Source organism: Notolepis coatsorum, assembly GCF_963971535.1.
Source record: "Notolepis coatsorum genome assembly, chromosome: 3".
Taxonomy (NCBI): Eukaryota; Metazoa; Chordata; class Actinopteri; order Aulopiformes; family Paralepididae; genus Notolepis; species Notolepis coatsorum.
Window position 1 is genome coordinate 12,827,221 of NC_140167.1, and position 16,874 is coordinate 12,844,094.

Sequence of the window (16,874 nt, forward strand, 5' to 3'; positions counted from 1 at the left end):
TCTGGACTCTTTTTGTATCACAAACAGTATTGTAATTGCAAATCTGGTATGTCAAAATGTATAGATGTAGCAGTACTGTCTATCTGTATGTCATGTATGTCATATATGTTACGATTAATTGAAAATGGGGGACCCTGATGTAAACAAGACGAAAGTCTTTCTCTGGTCTGCATCCCCTTAACAATTGTATGTATTGAGCTGTACTGTACTGTACCCATTCTGCAATCTGTTAATAAAGTTTTCAATCAATCAATCAATCAATCAATCAATCAATCAGTCCTCCTCGTCACTCCCTTTCCTGGCATAGTCTGTCAGATATTTTGGGGGTTTGTGTTCCCTTGAGGGATACCTCCCACTGGTTGGGGCACTTGACGTAACCCTCGGGTGCTCCTCGTCATCGCCCTCTGGGGGTTGCTGACTGTCTGTCTGCACGACTGTACTAAGTACACTGGGTTGATGTGTCTCGGTTTCTACACACCTTGCTCTGGAGTTCAGCTCTGGCTCCTCTGTCTGTGTCTCGCTCTCACAGGTTGTCTTCATGACAAACTTGACTAGCATGTGTTTCTGCACTCTCCCGTTACCGGGATGATAAACTAGGAAAGCAGGGCTTGCTTTGTCGTGTCCTACGAAAAATCCTTTTACACCCTTGGACTTGGGTTTTCCCCTGTCCTGCAGGTACGCATAACACACTGATCCAAATCGGTGCATTCTGGCTAGATTACACTTCTTTCCTGTCAGTGCTATATATGGGGTAGTGCCTAAGTGCTTATTAAAGCTTCTGTTTCTGGTGTAAGCGGCTTCTTGCACCGCATAATGCCATAGGCTCTTAGGTAAGTTACTATCTTCTAGCTTACTCTTAGCCATTTCGAAAAGGGTATGCCATTCCCTCTCTGCCACCCCGTTCTGGTGTGGGGGATATGGACGTGACGTCTCGTGTCTTATCTTATACCTTCTCAACAGTGATTGGAACTCTCTGTTTGTGAACTCGGTTTCGTGGTCGGACCTCAAGCATCCTACGTTACCATAAGATTTAGATTTGTTTATTAAGGACAATGCAAATTAATGAACATCATTTACATGTGTATGCATAACATCACAGCATGATAAGGACGTAAATATGCCGGGAATAGCACAGGGCTAATTTCCACCCGTAGTCCTAACATAAAACAAACACAAAACGGACCATACAACGTTCATTCATAAAAACTGACATCACTGACATGACCACACTAACATGACATTCAGTCAGTACAACATCACTAACATCCCTAATGAGTGCATATTTGGCTGTCTAACAGCCATTTCCTGAGTTGGCCCTTAAAGGTGGACAGGGTGGGACATTCCCTTAAGGGGACCGGAAGGCTGTTCCATGTTCCACTTCCCTTTATCGATAGACAATTTTTGCTGAAGGCGGTCTTTCTAAAATGGACCTCACAATCCCCTCTGGTGTTTGATCTAGTGGCTAATCCAGTGTTCCTTTTCTCGTGGATAAACTCCTTGAGAGGGGGAGGGGCTAATCTGTGCAGGCATTTATATACAAAGCAGGAACTTTTATAACGTCTGAGGTTTTCAAAATTTAAAATTTGATGCTTATCCAGGATTTTACAGTGGTGGTATGAGTACTGTTTCCTGTCATATACCTTCAATGCTCTGTTGTAGAGTTGTTCTATGGGTTTCATGGCTGTGGCCCCAGTAAATGACCAGTTTAGAAGGCAATATTCAATGTGAGAGAAGACCATACAGTGTAGGTATGTCTTTGCGGCTTCAAGTGTTAGGGAGGGCCGTATTTGTTTGAAGTTGGAAATGTTGAAGTTGATGGTGTTCCTCACTTTCTTTATGTGTTTCTTAAAGGTCAGGTTTGAGTCCAAGATGACCCCAAGGAATTTGAAGTGGGAAACAAGTTCTAGTTCTTCCTTCCTTCCCTCCTTCCTCAGGAACACATTGGGCCGCTTGATGGTTTCTGGACGCTTGCTAAAGAACATGCACACAGTCTTTTTCGCATAAGGGGCTACGTCTGCCAGTAATTTCTCCGTGGCCTGGGGTATGTCACTCTTTGCTTTAAGAAAGTAGACAAACACTGCCCCTGTGCACACGTTTCTGTAAAAGACTGTACATATCTAAAGCCTTCTATGGACTCGTTGCTTACTGGGCCGGCTAGGTCCGTGTCAACTAATGCAAGTGGTACCCTTACTCTGTCTGTGGGATTTCTGTATCTCGATTGAGTAAACTTACCCGTTTTGCACACTGCACAATTTTTGTAAAGTCTACGCTTTTCTCCTTCAATGTGCATGCCTTCTGACACTACTTGCAGTTTCAGTAAATCCTTGTAATTACAATGACCCATAATCTCGTGCCATGTCTGAATATCGTGACTGGCCGTCCCGCTACACATATCATTATTATCATTACACTTGTCGTTGTCACGCCGTTTTCAGATAATATATTCTTTTTTTTTATCTACTTTTTTCTCCCATTTTTAATTTTTCTCCCATTCCAATTTCGTATCGTCCAATTCTACCCTCCCCTGTCTCTAACGCTGTTAGGCCATGCCTCCCACAAGCCGGCTGCAATGTGGACAAAGCCTTACATCACGTGTCCCCTCCGGTACTCGAGGAAGCAGCTGTCGCATCTTTTCACCTGCACAGCGCGATCTCTCAGCGGCGGGGGTCTGCGTGGGAGGGACATGCCGCCCCCGTCGCTTCCTGATTCTGCTGCGCAGGCGCACCAACCGACCTGTAGGAGTCGATGTCCACAACGTCCGATCCCCACCCATCAGCTTTCCCACCCCTAACACTGCCAATTGTGTTAGTATGAACGACCAGCCAAGCTGATAGCAATGCGGAGAGCTGGGCTCGAACCCAGCGTCTCCTGCATTGGTGGCGAGCGCCTTGCCCACTACACAACCTAGCCGCCCTAGATAATATATTCTCTGGTACATCTTTATGTCAAACCGGGTACCGTCAGGTTCTACAAGAAAATGTTTACCTTTATCGAAGAATACCTTGGCACCGCTTGCAGTAGCAGCTATTACAGAGAATAGTCCTTGTGGGAACAATGGTATGTAGAGAGCGTTCTTTAACGTCACCGTACGCCGCCGCCCCTTACTGTCCGTGAGGCATACCTGTGCGTCTCCCCTCTCTTGCGCCAATCCGTAGGTGCGTCTCCCGTCCGCCAGCTCCATGCTGTGCCTCTCCGGGTGGAAAGTGTCGTCAAAGTTCTTGAACCGACTCCTGTCGTTGATGATATGGGATGACGCACCTGTGTCCACGATCAGTCCCCTCCTCTGGACTCGCTGCAGCTGGGCCGGTCCGTCGGTGCCCCGAAAGCGCAGTCTTCTTGTCCCGTTATTCTCCGGGCGTCGTCTCGATCCGTCTCACGTCGACGCCATTGTGTCCGCTGTCATCATCCTGTCCACAGCCGTCTTCTTGTCCGTAGCCGCCATTTTGTCCGTAGCCGCCATTTTGTCGGTGGCCTCCGTCTCGTCCATGGCCGCCGCCTCGGCCGTAGCCGCCATTTCATCTGTAGCCGCCATTTTGTCCGTGGCCTCCGTCTCGTCCATGGCCGTCGTCTCGTCCATGGCCGTCATCTTGCCCATGCGCGTATCGCGCGCTCTGGTCGTGTTTCTTCATGCACGCTCTGTCTGTGTGCCCTGTGGATTTGCAGAAGCTACACCAGACAGTCTTTGTGCAGTCGCTTCTCCGATGGCCTTTATCTCCGCATCGCCAACACGCCAGTTCTGTCGTGGTCCTGGTTCTCTCCCTTGGCGCACCCTCTCCCCCTCCTCCGCGGCGGCTGGGTGGGTGTCTTCTGAGGCCTCGAAGTTCCTTAACTTAGCCTTGAACTGTCCCAACGTCATGTCCGTTGAACCGTGTGTTACCAGGAGTGTGAACGGTTTGTACAGCTCCAGTAGTCCTCTCATTATCATCGCCATCATTAGCCCATCGCTTGGTGCTTCTCCGGCACTCCTCAATGGCGTCGTGATCTGCTCCGCTCTGTTGACGTATTCGGTCACGGTCTCGGTGGTCCCCGTCCTCAGGCCCGTTAGTGCTATGTAGAGGGCCACGACTCTGGGTCTTCCTCTCCCGATGTAATGCTCTCTCCAGGCTTTCTCTGCCTCTGTCTTTAGTGTCGCGGAATATCAGCCCCAAGCTGGTGTCGTCGAGCATCTGCGCTAACTCACAGTACGTGTTTGCGTTACGCTGGTCGTCCAGGGCTTGCTCTTCCGCCGTCAGTTCTCCTGTGGGGGCCGCCAGGGTCGTCTCCTTCAGGCCCGCACCGTGCATGCAGCACAGCATGCGCTCTTCCCAGAGCTCATAGTTCTCTGCTTTTCCATTGAATGATGGCCATTTGCCCCTTCTCCTGTTTTCCATCCTCTTCGTTAGTGGTCGGCTTAGCTTTAGCTCTTGTTGGCCTAGCGTCTAGCCACGCGGTGCTCCCGGCGCTAACCTAGCCTATACTTCAGCTAAGCTTGCTACAGTACCCTTATTATTTCGCCCCTGCGTTATCTGGGCCCATAACCTGTTAACAGAATTCGGCTATAGGCATGGTTTCTATCTTGAGCCTTTAATCGGCGTGGTTTATTATTCACATGGCAGAGCAGTTACTATACAGGTCTTCTCTCACTGAGAGACTAGAGGGCGCCCTCTAGTGGACACAGTTATATATGCAGGTAGACAGTTACTAGTGTGAACAGTTATATATGCATTTAGACAGTTACTAACAATCCTACACAGAACCTCTGCCTTCAACACTCTGTCCCTCAAATAAACTGAGTAAACTAAACAAACAAAAAAAGGCGCATGCTCTGGTTGCCTTTGTGAGGCAGCAGACTCTAGGAGCTCGCGCTAGGAGCCTGGGCTACACCGCCGTCTCGCGCGTGCGTAGTACGTCCACCACCAAACACTCACTGCAGACGGCACCGAGGCAGCAGCTAGTGAGTAGCTAGTGAGCAGCTAGCTTTTGGCTAATCATGGTGAGCGTAAAGAAACGGAAAGGTCGGGTCGTAATAGACTCCGATTCCGACGACAGCGCCAGTGATGATAACTTGGACCAGGTAAGGAGGAGGACACGACTTCATTTCATTGTAATTTTCCTTCATTGAGTTGTCAACACTCTGCGGCAAAGCTAACGCTCGTTAGCCCATGTAACCGTTAGCTTAGCTAGCTAGTGATGGTACTGTTGCCTGGCCCATGGAACATTGAGGGCAGGCCTGGACTCTAAACTGCCACAACACTTGCTCACAATTGCATGCAATTTGTTCTGGAATAAACACGACCCCCCCCCGAGTCCAATGGTTTTGACGTGGTGTTTAAAACAAAAATGCTATTTATTCTCTCTTCAACCAAACAATTGGATGCTATGGCAAGTTAGCAGGCTAACTAGCTAGGCTACATTATTGGTGGTGCAATGTTATTATGCTGTAGTAGGAAAACACCGCGCGCCGTGGGCCTGTCTGGCACTCAGCTGGCTGGCTACTTGTGCAGTAGAGTTACTATTGCGGGTTGTTGGCTATCAGTTAAGTTAGATGATGGTAATGTTTTTATTACTGCAGTCCGTGTGTGTGGGGCCTCGCACTGGCTTCAGGGGGACCCTGATGTAAACAAGACGAAAGTATTTCTCTGGTCTGCATCCCCTTGATAATTGTATGTATTGAGCTGTACTGTACCCATTCTGCAATCTGTTAATAAAGTTTTCAATCAATCAATTAGAACCTTATCTCTCGGGTGACGTCATGGGCGCAGAGCTAAAGTTCTATTTCGGTGTTGTTGACAAACACCCGCCAGCATGCACCAGACCAAGTGCTGATCAGAAATGATCTGCTTAAGATAAATAGCATGGGATTTTTCTCCAACAGTATTGATGGTTTTTTTAAGACATGGGAAGCTATTGGGCCTCATACGTTTCTATCAAATGTACAATGAAGGAGTGGATTCTTTTGAAAATGTAGCTAATAAATATGCCTGTCCTAGTAATCACTTTCACCGATACCTGCAAGTAAGAAGCTACTTAAGAGAAAAAGTCCAAATTAAAACTCTTGAAGATCTCCACCCCCTTCTGAAATACATTATAAAGACTCAACAAAGCCATAACCTCAAAAACACAACTGGACAAATCTACAGAATGCTTCAAGAAAACAAAATTGAAGATTTAAGCTATATTAAAAATAAATGGCAGAAGGAACTGAAAACAAACATACCAGATAAGGAGTGGAATCAAAGCGTTAAAGATATCTTCCATTACATAAAATCACCCTTTTGGCAGGAGTATGCTTGGAAAATAAATATGAGGTACTTTAGAACACCATCGAGTATGTCCAAATTCGCACAAAATTAGGGATGCACCGAAATTTCGGCTACCGAAAGTTTTCGGCCGAAAATGGCAAAAAATGGCCTTTCGGCTTTCGGCCGAAAGAGTTTTTTCACCGAAAATATAATACCGAAAAAGAAACAACCTGTAACCTAACGCGTGTTGTTGTGATGATGTCGCGCTGTCGGGAGTCGCGCTGTTTCTATGTAAACTCTGCGCGCAACGCGTCCAATAAATGCGTCTTTAACATCCTTATTTACTATATGCCCGTCGCGGTTAATCAAGTCAAGTCTCAAGAGTCAAGTCAAGAGTTTTAATTGTCACGGCATACAGGTATACAATGAAATGCGGGTGGTCTTGCCCGCAACGATGTGCAATACAGTGGTACAACATATAATAGAATCAAAAATGAAAAAAAACAACATTGTGCAGTTAACAGGTAACATGGAGTGACATCTCGGTATCTGTACATAGTTATTTACAGAGCATATGGGACATGCTAGTTAGCTTTGGTAGTGCAATACACTGTTCCTGTTATTCTAATTTAAAGTGTCCTTTCCTTTGGCCATAAGTGTGCGTCATGAGTGTGTGCCCGCTCATGTTAAAGTGTTAAGTGGCTGCTCGTGTGTGAGCGTGCACAGCGTGCGTGTCGTGTGTGTGTTCATGTGTGCTTGTGTGTGGATAGTTCAATGTTCTGAGCACTCAATGTTCATTGTTCATGGCTCTGATGGCCTGGGGGAAGAAGCTGAGCCTAAGATGCTCTGTCCTAGTAGCTGGGGTTCGCAGGCGTCTGCCTGACCTCAGCAGCTGAAACAGGCTGTTATTGGGGTGGTGAGGGTCTTTCATTATCCTGCAGGCTCTGGATTTGCACCTTTTGTTGTATAGAACCTGCAATCACTGAGTGATCTAATATGCATATTATTCAGAGCGAGAGGGGAGGGGGGGGGATAGTGTTTCTCACATTGACACTGTCTGTCGTTGATAATATAATCTTTCTCGAGCATACACGTCGCGCGTCTACTGTGCCGAGTCAAGAGAGCACATTCAACTGGGGACTAGAAAGGTGCGCTCAGTAGAGCACAGATGTCTGCCGCGGCAGCCAGAGAAAAGATGGAATTAATGTGCTGTATACTATGCATTCAGAAGTGCTGAATAAATGTTTTATGGACCCATAATAGTGGGGCGGCGTGGCTCAGGGGTAGAGCGGGTCGTCCAATGATCGAAGGGTTGGTGGTTCGAATCCCGCTCAAGCCCATGTCCATCCCACTGCCGTTGTGTCCTTGGGCAAGACACTTAACCTACTTGCCTCGTATGAATGTGTATGCATGTGAATGAATGTTGGTGGTGGTCGGAGGGGCCGTAGGATATATTAGACATAATGGAACAGATGTTTGAGAGAGTGCGTAATCGTATAGAAAAACATGATATACTGTTAGGAACACGCCCCAAAAACCTACAAAAAGAAGAATTATACCTTTTTTATTTTATTTTGAGAGCTGCAGCACTTAAACAAATAAGAGCTTGGAAAAAACTTGAACCCCCGAAAGTAAACAAATGGTTAGAAACTGTAGAGGATATATATAGTATGGAAATAGAACCTACAAAATCAATAAGAATGAAAATATGCTGGGAAAAAGATCGGGTATCTTTCTTTAAACTATGGAGGGGTACTAGATGACAGACAGATCAGTCTTTGAGGAAGATTTTAAGTAACATGAAACAGTGATGTCTTGATCTACTGCTCAATTGTTGGGGAACACCCCTTGGGCCTACAGCTACATCTACAATGAAAATTCAAGCCTTTTTACTTATTATTATTTTATTTTTAGTTTTTTGCTTGTTTTTTTTTCTATTCGTTTATTTATTTGCTATTATTGTTGTTGTTATTTTTCTTGTATATGTATGTGGGGACGAGTAGGGATGGATATTAGATGTATACCAGTCCAGGATCTATACTGGTGCTCACCCCTTTGTTTGTGTTTTTGTCTCTTGTTTTTTGTATGGGTGATGGGTAAAAAAAAAAAATTCAAGATTTAAAATATGCGTATGTACATTTGTGTGTGTACGTATGTGAGTATGGATATGTGCAGTTATGTATGTGTATGTGGGTAGACGTACTATACCTAAATGTAAAATGACTTTCTTTGACACAATAAACTAGTATAATAAAAAAAAGCACCAGACCAGACCCTGCAGATGAGTTGTCCAAGCGTTGTCGCTTTACTAAGAAAGAATACTGTGTTAACTCAAACCTACACCCATTGCATATTTCTATTAACGGTAGGTCCCATAAACTGAAGTATAGCAAAATAAACATCAGTAGACTAGTCACCACAAGCCAGTAGTAGCGGTTCTACAACTCTTGTGGAAAAACATGCCAGTTATCTGTCAACAAGGAGGTAGATGATCAAATCAAATCAAATTTATTTGTAAGGCCCGACAACACACGTTAATGTCCCCATGGGCCGGACACGTCTTCTTTAAACAAGTCAAGAAGAAACATAACAATAAGTCAAGAACAAAACAAGAACACCACAAGGTCCAATAAATTAAAAATAAATGCAAAATAAATGAATGAATGCATTTATGGCTAGCAGCTAGAATCATAAGGTTTGCTAGCATTATAAGCCCCAGTGCCCACTTTCCATGTCTCACCTCATCGACCAGCACGGTTCTATTTCATAGTATGAAATCGTAAAGGTGTGCAGAGTCCTCTTGGAGGTGTGATGGTTAGGGCTAGTCACAGACTTTCTCTGTACAATTATGTACAGTTTCCCTTCTTGCTGTCATGCAGAAGGACCTCCTTAAATACCATGCTTCTTATCATAATTTTAAAATTCATTCAGCATGAAAAAAAGCCTAAACATCTTTGGCAATTAACACATCCAGTGCCAAAAACGCTGTCCAGCGTTATTGCCCGCCCTGCGTTGTCTGCCAAGATCGCTGTACAGCGTTTTTTAGATCAATATTTCATTTTTTCGCCGTGGCATTCATAATTCATCCAGCCAACCCCTGATGCCCTAGCGGGACCCTAGATGTGACTGCAACGGCTCAATACCGCCGCCTGGTGGATGGTCGGGCGAGTTACACTCTCGCAAAAACCGGAAGTGCCATCGGTGCATCAAGGAAATTCCTCCGGCAGTCACATCTCGCTACGGGACTCCTGACAGACACTATAGTACATATGGATCGCTTTCTAAACTTAATAATCAATATGATTTCGGTGTTTATTGCGCCATACAAACCGGAAATGGACCTAGGCGATCGGCGTCGAATAATTGGGATCTTTCACCGCCAGTCTCATCGGCCCACGGTAAGGGGAATATAACGTTATTTTCAGCCAGATTGTTTATTAATTTCACTGCAAACCATCTGATCAATATATCACCCATACTACATAAAGCCGTTACTGATTATCAAGGAATTATAAATGACCCCCCTTTCCTCCACGCATGATGAAGCATAATGTATACCGATCATATACATTTGAATTTTTTAATATAGCTTGTAGGGGTGGGACCAGGGTTTCCGTTAGAAAAAATTGTTGCCGGCCTCAGTGTCCGGTAGATTTCAATCTACCGGTCAAATGAGAGAAATTCCGGTCAGAGTTTATTGAGCTTAAAAACAATTGATAGGCAAAAGAATGACAACAAAACAAAAGAATGACATCATTAACACTTTGGCTGCCTAAGGTTAAATTCATGATATACCATAGATTGCCAGCGCTATTTGTCTATGGAGAAAGTCCCCTTCTTTGCAGGGCTATAACTTTTTAAATTCTATTGCTACATTGCCATTATTAGGGCCCATTCAAAGTCCTATATGTATTGTTCATTGTGTAGCAACGTTAAACTTTTTCATTCACATATTCATAGTAAAGTATGGTCTAATGTATAAGTATGTTTTCATCTCTTTCTGCAGCTTTCTCCAGAATGTGATATATAGCCCCAAATGCATTATATTGATGATGAAATACAGTTTGATGGCAATCAGCGCGATATAAAAAATTCCAACTAGACGTACTTCTAGAAGTTACTACACGTCATCTGATGTTGACCGGATGGGCGAGGGGGCGTTTATAATTCCGTGGGCAGCGTTATACCAATCATCTAATGTGGGTCAAATGTTGATAATAGCAGTTAGTATCGAAGCCGGTAACGTTACACGCTGAAACTCACCCCAGTCTCTGTGCGCCGTTGGGCGATCATCGTAGAGTAGAAATCTTATCATTATGAGATATATTTTTACCCGGTCCATCTCCAGCTTGTATAATGGTATATACGTCCAAATCATGTTGTTTATCGAGTTATTGCCAATCGATCACCGTGTAGCGTGACGAGCCAGAGTCTAGAGCCATATGAAATCCGTTTTATTATTTTCCAACTTCCATTTTATTTTTTCCCAAATTCCATTTTTTCCGTATTAATATTTCAGAATTCTGTATTTTGCCTTTTATGCTCATTTTACCATCAGAAATAGTGTCTAATAAGTGGGAATGAATAAATGTCCACAATTGAATAAGATATAACAGTCCATTTAATGTTTTTAAGTAGGGCTGGGCGATATGACGATATTATATAAATATCGGGTACAGTTCATTAACGATACACTTTTTAAACGTATCGTGGATATCGTGATGTTTTGCCCAAGAGGCTTGTGTTGCGTCAATCTGGTCCACACGTTGACACTTTTGAACCGCCCCACACACACTACTGCATCAAAAGTTACTACTTATGATAACAAAGGCATTCGTTTTGTGGCATTGACGTTATATAGTTACACTTTCAATAACATCAGCGTATTTACATAGCAACGACCGAGGTCGACCTAGATATAGCAAGCATTAGCCGTTCATATCTCAGCCCGTGCTGACTCCGTTGTGCCCATTCTGCGGTCTGTTAATAACGTTTTCAATCAGACAGGTGTATGGAAATGCTTTTATTATAACATCCGTTACAGTAAAATCATTATGCCTCCAGTCGTTTAGTCATTCTGCAGAGCTAAAAGGTAAAAGTCGGCCGCGGCGAGCTACCGCTGCCATTGTTGTTTTCATTGAGCTCTCCAATAGCGGAAGTAAAAAATTAATACGCGCTTGCCGATTGGTGCTAAGAGCAGCAGGGCGGGTGCAAGCGATGTGACGTAATTGGCAGACGCGACTGTCAATCAAACTGATTCTGTTTGCCGACTGAATGAATATAAACGTTATTAACAGATTGCAGCATAGGTACAATACAGTACAGCTCAATACAACAACAGTCAACAGTGGACTGGAGGATGCAGACCAGAGAAAGACTTTCGTCTTGTTTACATCAGGGTCCCCCATTTTCAATTCATCATATTTCGTATCTAAATCATATAATATCTCATTGCTAAATATATGCAATATATAATCTAATAATCCAATAATCTAAATCTAATATATAATATAAAAATGCTAAATGCATGGGTATTTTATTTTGTCTTTAATGTTAGCTTGCAAACTCAAATACTGTCTTGGTAAGCCTCATAATGAATTGTTTGGGGGGAAAAAAGAAAAACATCGTGATGCGTATCGTGTATCGCCGAAAGGTCAGAAAATATCGTGATATCATATTTAGGCCATATCGCCCAGCCCTATTTTTAAGTGCTGCAACTCAGAAATACAGTTCAATTTTACACAATATTTTTCAATTAATATTGTGACAAAATAAAAATACATATTTCAAGTGTAAACAATAGATACAGCTAGCTACTACTGACATTATCACAATGACAATGTCAGTAACCTAGCTATATCTATTATATTGTGATGAAATATAGTAATGCATAATTTAGGCACCTTTATTTCGTTTATAAAGGACAGTGTATAATGGCAATCGTTTGCATTAAACAAATGGATGGGTGCACTAGATTTAGCAAGAAGCTATCATTTCCATCTATAGTCCTATGTACTGTAACGTTTCATAGCTATTTAAGTTTATTTAGATTATAAAGGGCAGTGTATAATGACAATCGTTTGCATTAAACAAATGGATGGGTGCACCAGATTTAGCTAGAACTTCTAGAAGCTATCATTTCCATAGATAGTCCTATAACGTTACATAGCTATTTAAGTGTATTTAGTTTATAAAGGGCAGTGTATAATGACAATCGTTTGCATTAAACAAATGGATGGGTGCACTAGATTTAGCTAGAAGCTAAACGTCCTAACGTTATAGCTATTTAATCACAATAGTGTCGCAAGTGTTTTTGCGGGTCCAGTCCACGGAACGTTGACAGAATTAGCAAAACACCTTATCACCGGAGGCATAAAAGTCATTAGGATACTGTTCTGCTCTGAATTGAGGGCTTATTGTGGAATTGTTTAGCTTCTTGACGATGTTAACACTGAAGCAGCCAGACGCTTGAGCACCGCGGCTGTGTTGTGTGTAACACGCTGTAGAGTCCCCGCCTCCCCGGTCGCGTGTGCACCAAACGTTCCACCCAAAAACGAAATTTCAGTCCAGATTAGGCCAAATTCTGCAATATTCCACGTTTTGCAGTAGATTCCATTTTTATTGGTTAATTCCGCGATTCCGTCCGCGATTCCGTGAACGCGGATTTCATATGGCTCTACCAGAGTCCCATGACCTATAGCGAGCGCCCGGAAGTACTACGGACGTCTAGGACAACCTCTATGCAACATCCTGTTTGGCAATTGCGCCGATCGGCCACCAGATGGCGCTCCTGAACCGCCAGAGAGCTCAGTGGGTCCTGCTGGTGGATCTCAGGCCAGCGGAGGGGACATATGAATCCGATCGCAGATTTTTGAAATATTGATATAAGGACGACGTAACGCGTCCTCCGGCAACTTTAGCATGGCCAGCAAAGACGTCTAAAGACGGTTCCCGGCAGTCAAAGTGTTAAGGCATGTAGATTTATAATATTTTTACTTAAAACTAGGCTACTTTTGCGTATAAAGTCATTATATTCCAAATAAAATAAGTCCCGAGACTCGTGCTGCTGCCGACTTTAAATCAACAGTCTGTTATAATCACATTTTTATGAGCTAACGAATTCCGTTATATTGGACATTTGTATTAATTATATCAAGCGAAGAACTGAGAAATTTGGCAGAGAGAGACGGCAACATTATCGTGGGTTTGCGTGACGACTCTCTCTCCACCTCCCAATGACTTATTTGCAAGAGTATGTCGATGCAGAGCAGCAGATTCAGCTGTTATTGGCTCTTTTCTGGGGACCGCACAGCAGCGCCCCCCACCCAACATTGAATTGAAAATGGCTGAATTGGAGTACTGCTGGAGTACTGCATTGTGCTGCTGCTGCTCCGGCTCTGCAGCTTCACAAAAGTTCGCACACCCAGCACTAAGCTCTCGCTGACAACGTCGTTGTCATTATTAGAAGCAACGATGAAACAAATGTAATGATTGTTTCGTTCATCGCATAGGCTATTTAATTTTAGCCTATTTTAATACAATTCAAATAATCAAATTGTGCTTAGACTCAGGGAATTATTTTCACCAGACATTAAGACCGGAGAGATTAAATATGTCGGACTTCAACAGATTTTGCCGGTCAAATACCGGTAATTACTGGCTAACGGAAATGCTGGGTGGGACGGTATGCATCCGAACCGTGTACCGTACGGTACGACCCCCACGGTTCGGGGCGTTTGTGTATCGTACGGTTCAGATGACTCGCAAATAAAAAAAAACATTTGGCGGAGCCGTGCCGGGAGAGGTGAGCACTGGCTGCAGGCAGGTGCTAGTCAGTTTGTGTAAAAATGGCAAGCACAATATAAATCAATCTTCATTACTACTTTAAAAACATAGCCATTAACATTACATAGGCCTACACACATCTTGCCATAGCGTTAGCAGTTTGTACAACACAACGCACGTTTTAACTATAGTAGCCCGCTAGCCAGGGAGCGAAATTAACTTTTTGACTCACCGGCCAGTGGCAGGTAGATGGGAAGAGTCTACCCGCCAAGCATATTTCTTACCTGCCAAATTTTTTTTGATTAAAAATATATATATATATATTTTATATAAAAAATTTTTTTAAATAAAATATATATTATATAATCATACTTGTAGTTGTATTATCTGCGAGACATCGCCACCACGCAATAAGTCAAAATGCTTGCTATCTGCAAACAGCTCCACTGTCTGTGTGTATACTTGAGTAGCCTCCAGCTCCAGCAAGGATTCTCCGGCCCTGCAGCTAGACCCTATATTCAGCTAGACCCTACATTCAGCATGCAAGGATTCTCCGGCGATGCAGCTGGACCTATTTATAACGTTACCGTTCTTTTGTCAAATCACATTCAACATGCCCTCAGCTAGAATACGCATTCAATCAATGTTATAAGACATTGATATCAGGAGCTATCTGTAGCTACTGCTAGCCCGGTAGATAACGTTAAGACAATTTAGTTTACTGGGACAGATGGATCAACGTGAGCTAGCTAACGAGGGACCGGAGGTATTATGCACTCGAGTAGACTATTGCTGGAGCATTTGTTGATATCAGTAGCTAGCCAGCTAGATACCGTTAGACAATGCCTCGTCATGTATTAAACTAAAAGTGAATAGTTGACTGGGTCATTGTTTAAACAGTAACGTTAGCTCTTGGAGGTCCGATATAGACTAGAGCAGATGGAAGTAAACAAGCCAAATGATAGCTTCCGATTGGTCATTTGCTTTTTTTCTCATGAAACCAGTCACGTCACTCTACTGTGATTGGACCTAGTGCGATGTGGGACTTGTAGTTTTTTAACGATCTCGCGGCGGAGAAAAAAAAGACGAGCGGCTATAATCTGTACTCGCACAAGAGTATCGTTATGAAGTTATGAACTACACGTCTACACGCCACACGGCGGGCAGCCCTCTAAGTGTCATGCGCCGCCTGGCGGGCGGCGGGCTTTAGTTTCGGTCCCTGCCGCTAGCTAATAGAGTCAATGAAATGTTACCGTAGCTACTAGCTAGCAGAGGAGGAAATGGGAGTCTGAGAGGCGGAGTGTTTAAAGACAATGATAGGCGTTTATTCAACATCCAAGAAGGCTAACATACAACTGTGTTTTACTAACTCCAACCGGGACTATTGCCGCTTTCCCACTGCATGCCATCACCTCCTAACGTTGGCGGACCGCGTTGATAACATTGCCTGAGCTGGCGGTCCGTGACACTAAAATGTCCGTGGGGACCCGGCGCCAACCCATAGATAGTTCCAACTCACCGAATTACGTAATCCACCACAGTTGCACTCAATATTTAAATAATGTTAGTCTAAATAAATGTAGACAGATACATAATAATTTCAAGCAGAAAACGAATCTTTCCATTAAGAACTGACAAGCAGGGAATTTAAACATGGTTGACATTGTTTTTTTGTGTTTATATATTAAAGAAAGGAAAGTCTAGTGCTGGCTGAGCATATTGTTTGTTTGCACTAAGTTAATACTTTGACAAATGTAGCCTATATTTTTCAGTCAGTTCGGTCTTTGTGTGCCAAACATTATTTAAGGCTGTAAACACTGTAAACCTTTTTTTTTTTTTTTATAAATGAGAAGCATGTTTTTTTATTTTTGAGTGTTAATTTCTTTTTAATAAAAAACAATATCGAACCGAAACCCGTGACCACAAAAACGAGGTACGTACCGAACCGTGGGTTTTGTGAACCGTCCCACCCCTAATAGCGTGTATGGGAAAGAAACGCCAATCGATAATCTATCATATGCGTTTGGGCCTATAACTAGCGTTTTTGGAATTACAGCAGAAAAGATTAAAAACATACTTTTATTCTCGAAGGTATTAACACAACAATGTATGAATGAAAAAGTATAACGTTCCCACAACCTGAACGATAGATAATCGATGTTGAATGGGCCATAGTAATGTCAATATAGCAATACAATTTAAAAAGTTATAGCCCTGCAAAGAAGGTAAACATCTCCATAGGCTTTTAACTGTGGCAGAGGGGGGTATGAGATGGGCACAACCCCCGGCGGTCAATGTGTTAAGACCAAAGCAACCAATTAATGGATGAATTAACAATGAGGGGACTGGCCTAGTATGTATATATGGTTTGAAGGACAGATAATACAACCTCAATGACATTATTGCAAGCAATTGTCCATTATCTCCATTGTATGGCAAAGAGAGGTTTGCTGCTAAAACATTGGGTCTCATTCACCAACAGACTTAATACAAAAGTTAAGAGCAAATTTAATCGTAGCTCCACTTAAGAAAGACCTTTTCGGGCTGACTTTGGCATTCACAAACGGTTCCTTCTTGGGGATTCCCTCGTAGCTAAGAGCAGGATTTACAAGCACAGAAGAGCAGTGGTAAATCGGACAGACTGGTGTGCACCGTGTTCTTAACACTTTGATTACCACTGGTGAACATGGTAAAACGTGGTTAAATGCCAGCACCCACTTCAATGATAGCGTTGTGAACGCATATTCTCTCTTAAATGATGGCTATGTGTCTAATCTGCCCGTCGTTTATCAATGACTTGTTTGTAGGCAACATTAGGCAACCAGACATCCTCCCATTCCTAACTGCAACCATCAACTCCTCACTCAA

General features: G+C 43.3%; 1 protein-coding gene across 1 annotated transcript in view; it reads left to right on the top strand.

Annotated features, from left to right (window-relative positions):
• The first annotated feature begins 4,917 nt into the window (after positions 1–4,917).
• The window catches only part of rtf1 (RTF1 homolog, Paf1/RNA polymerase II complex component), a 51,159-nt gene continuing 39,202 nt past the window's right edge, over positions 4,918–16,874 (top strand). The window contains exon 1 of the mRNA XM_084310416.1: positions 4,918–5,053. Within this exon, the coding sequence (XP_084166542.1) occupies positions 4,970–5,053 (84 nt within the window). The 5' untranslated portion in view covers positions 4,918–4,969. The remainder of the gene's footprint in view (positions 5,054–16,874) is intronic.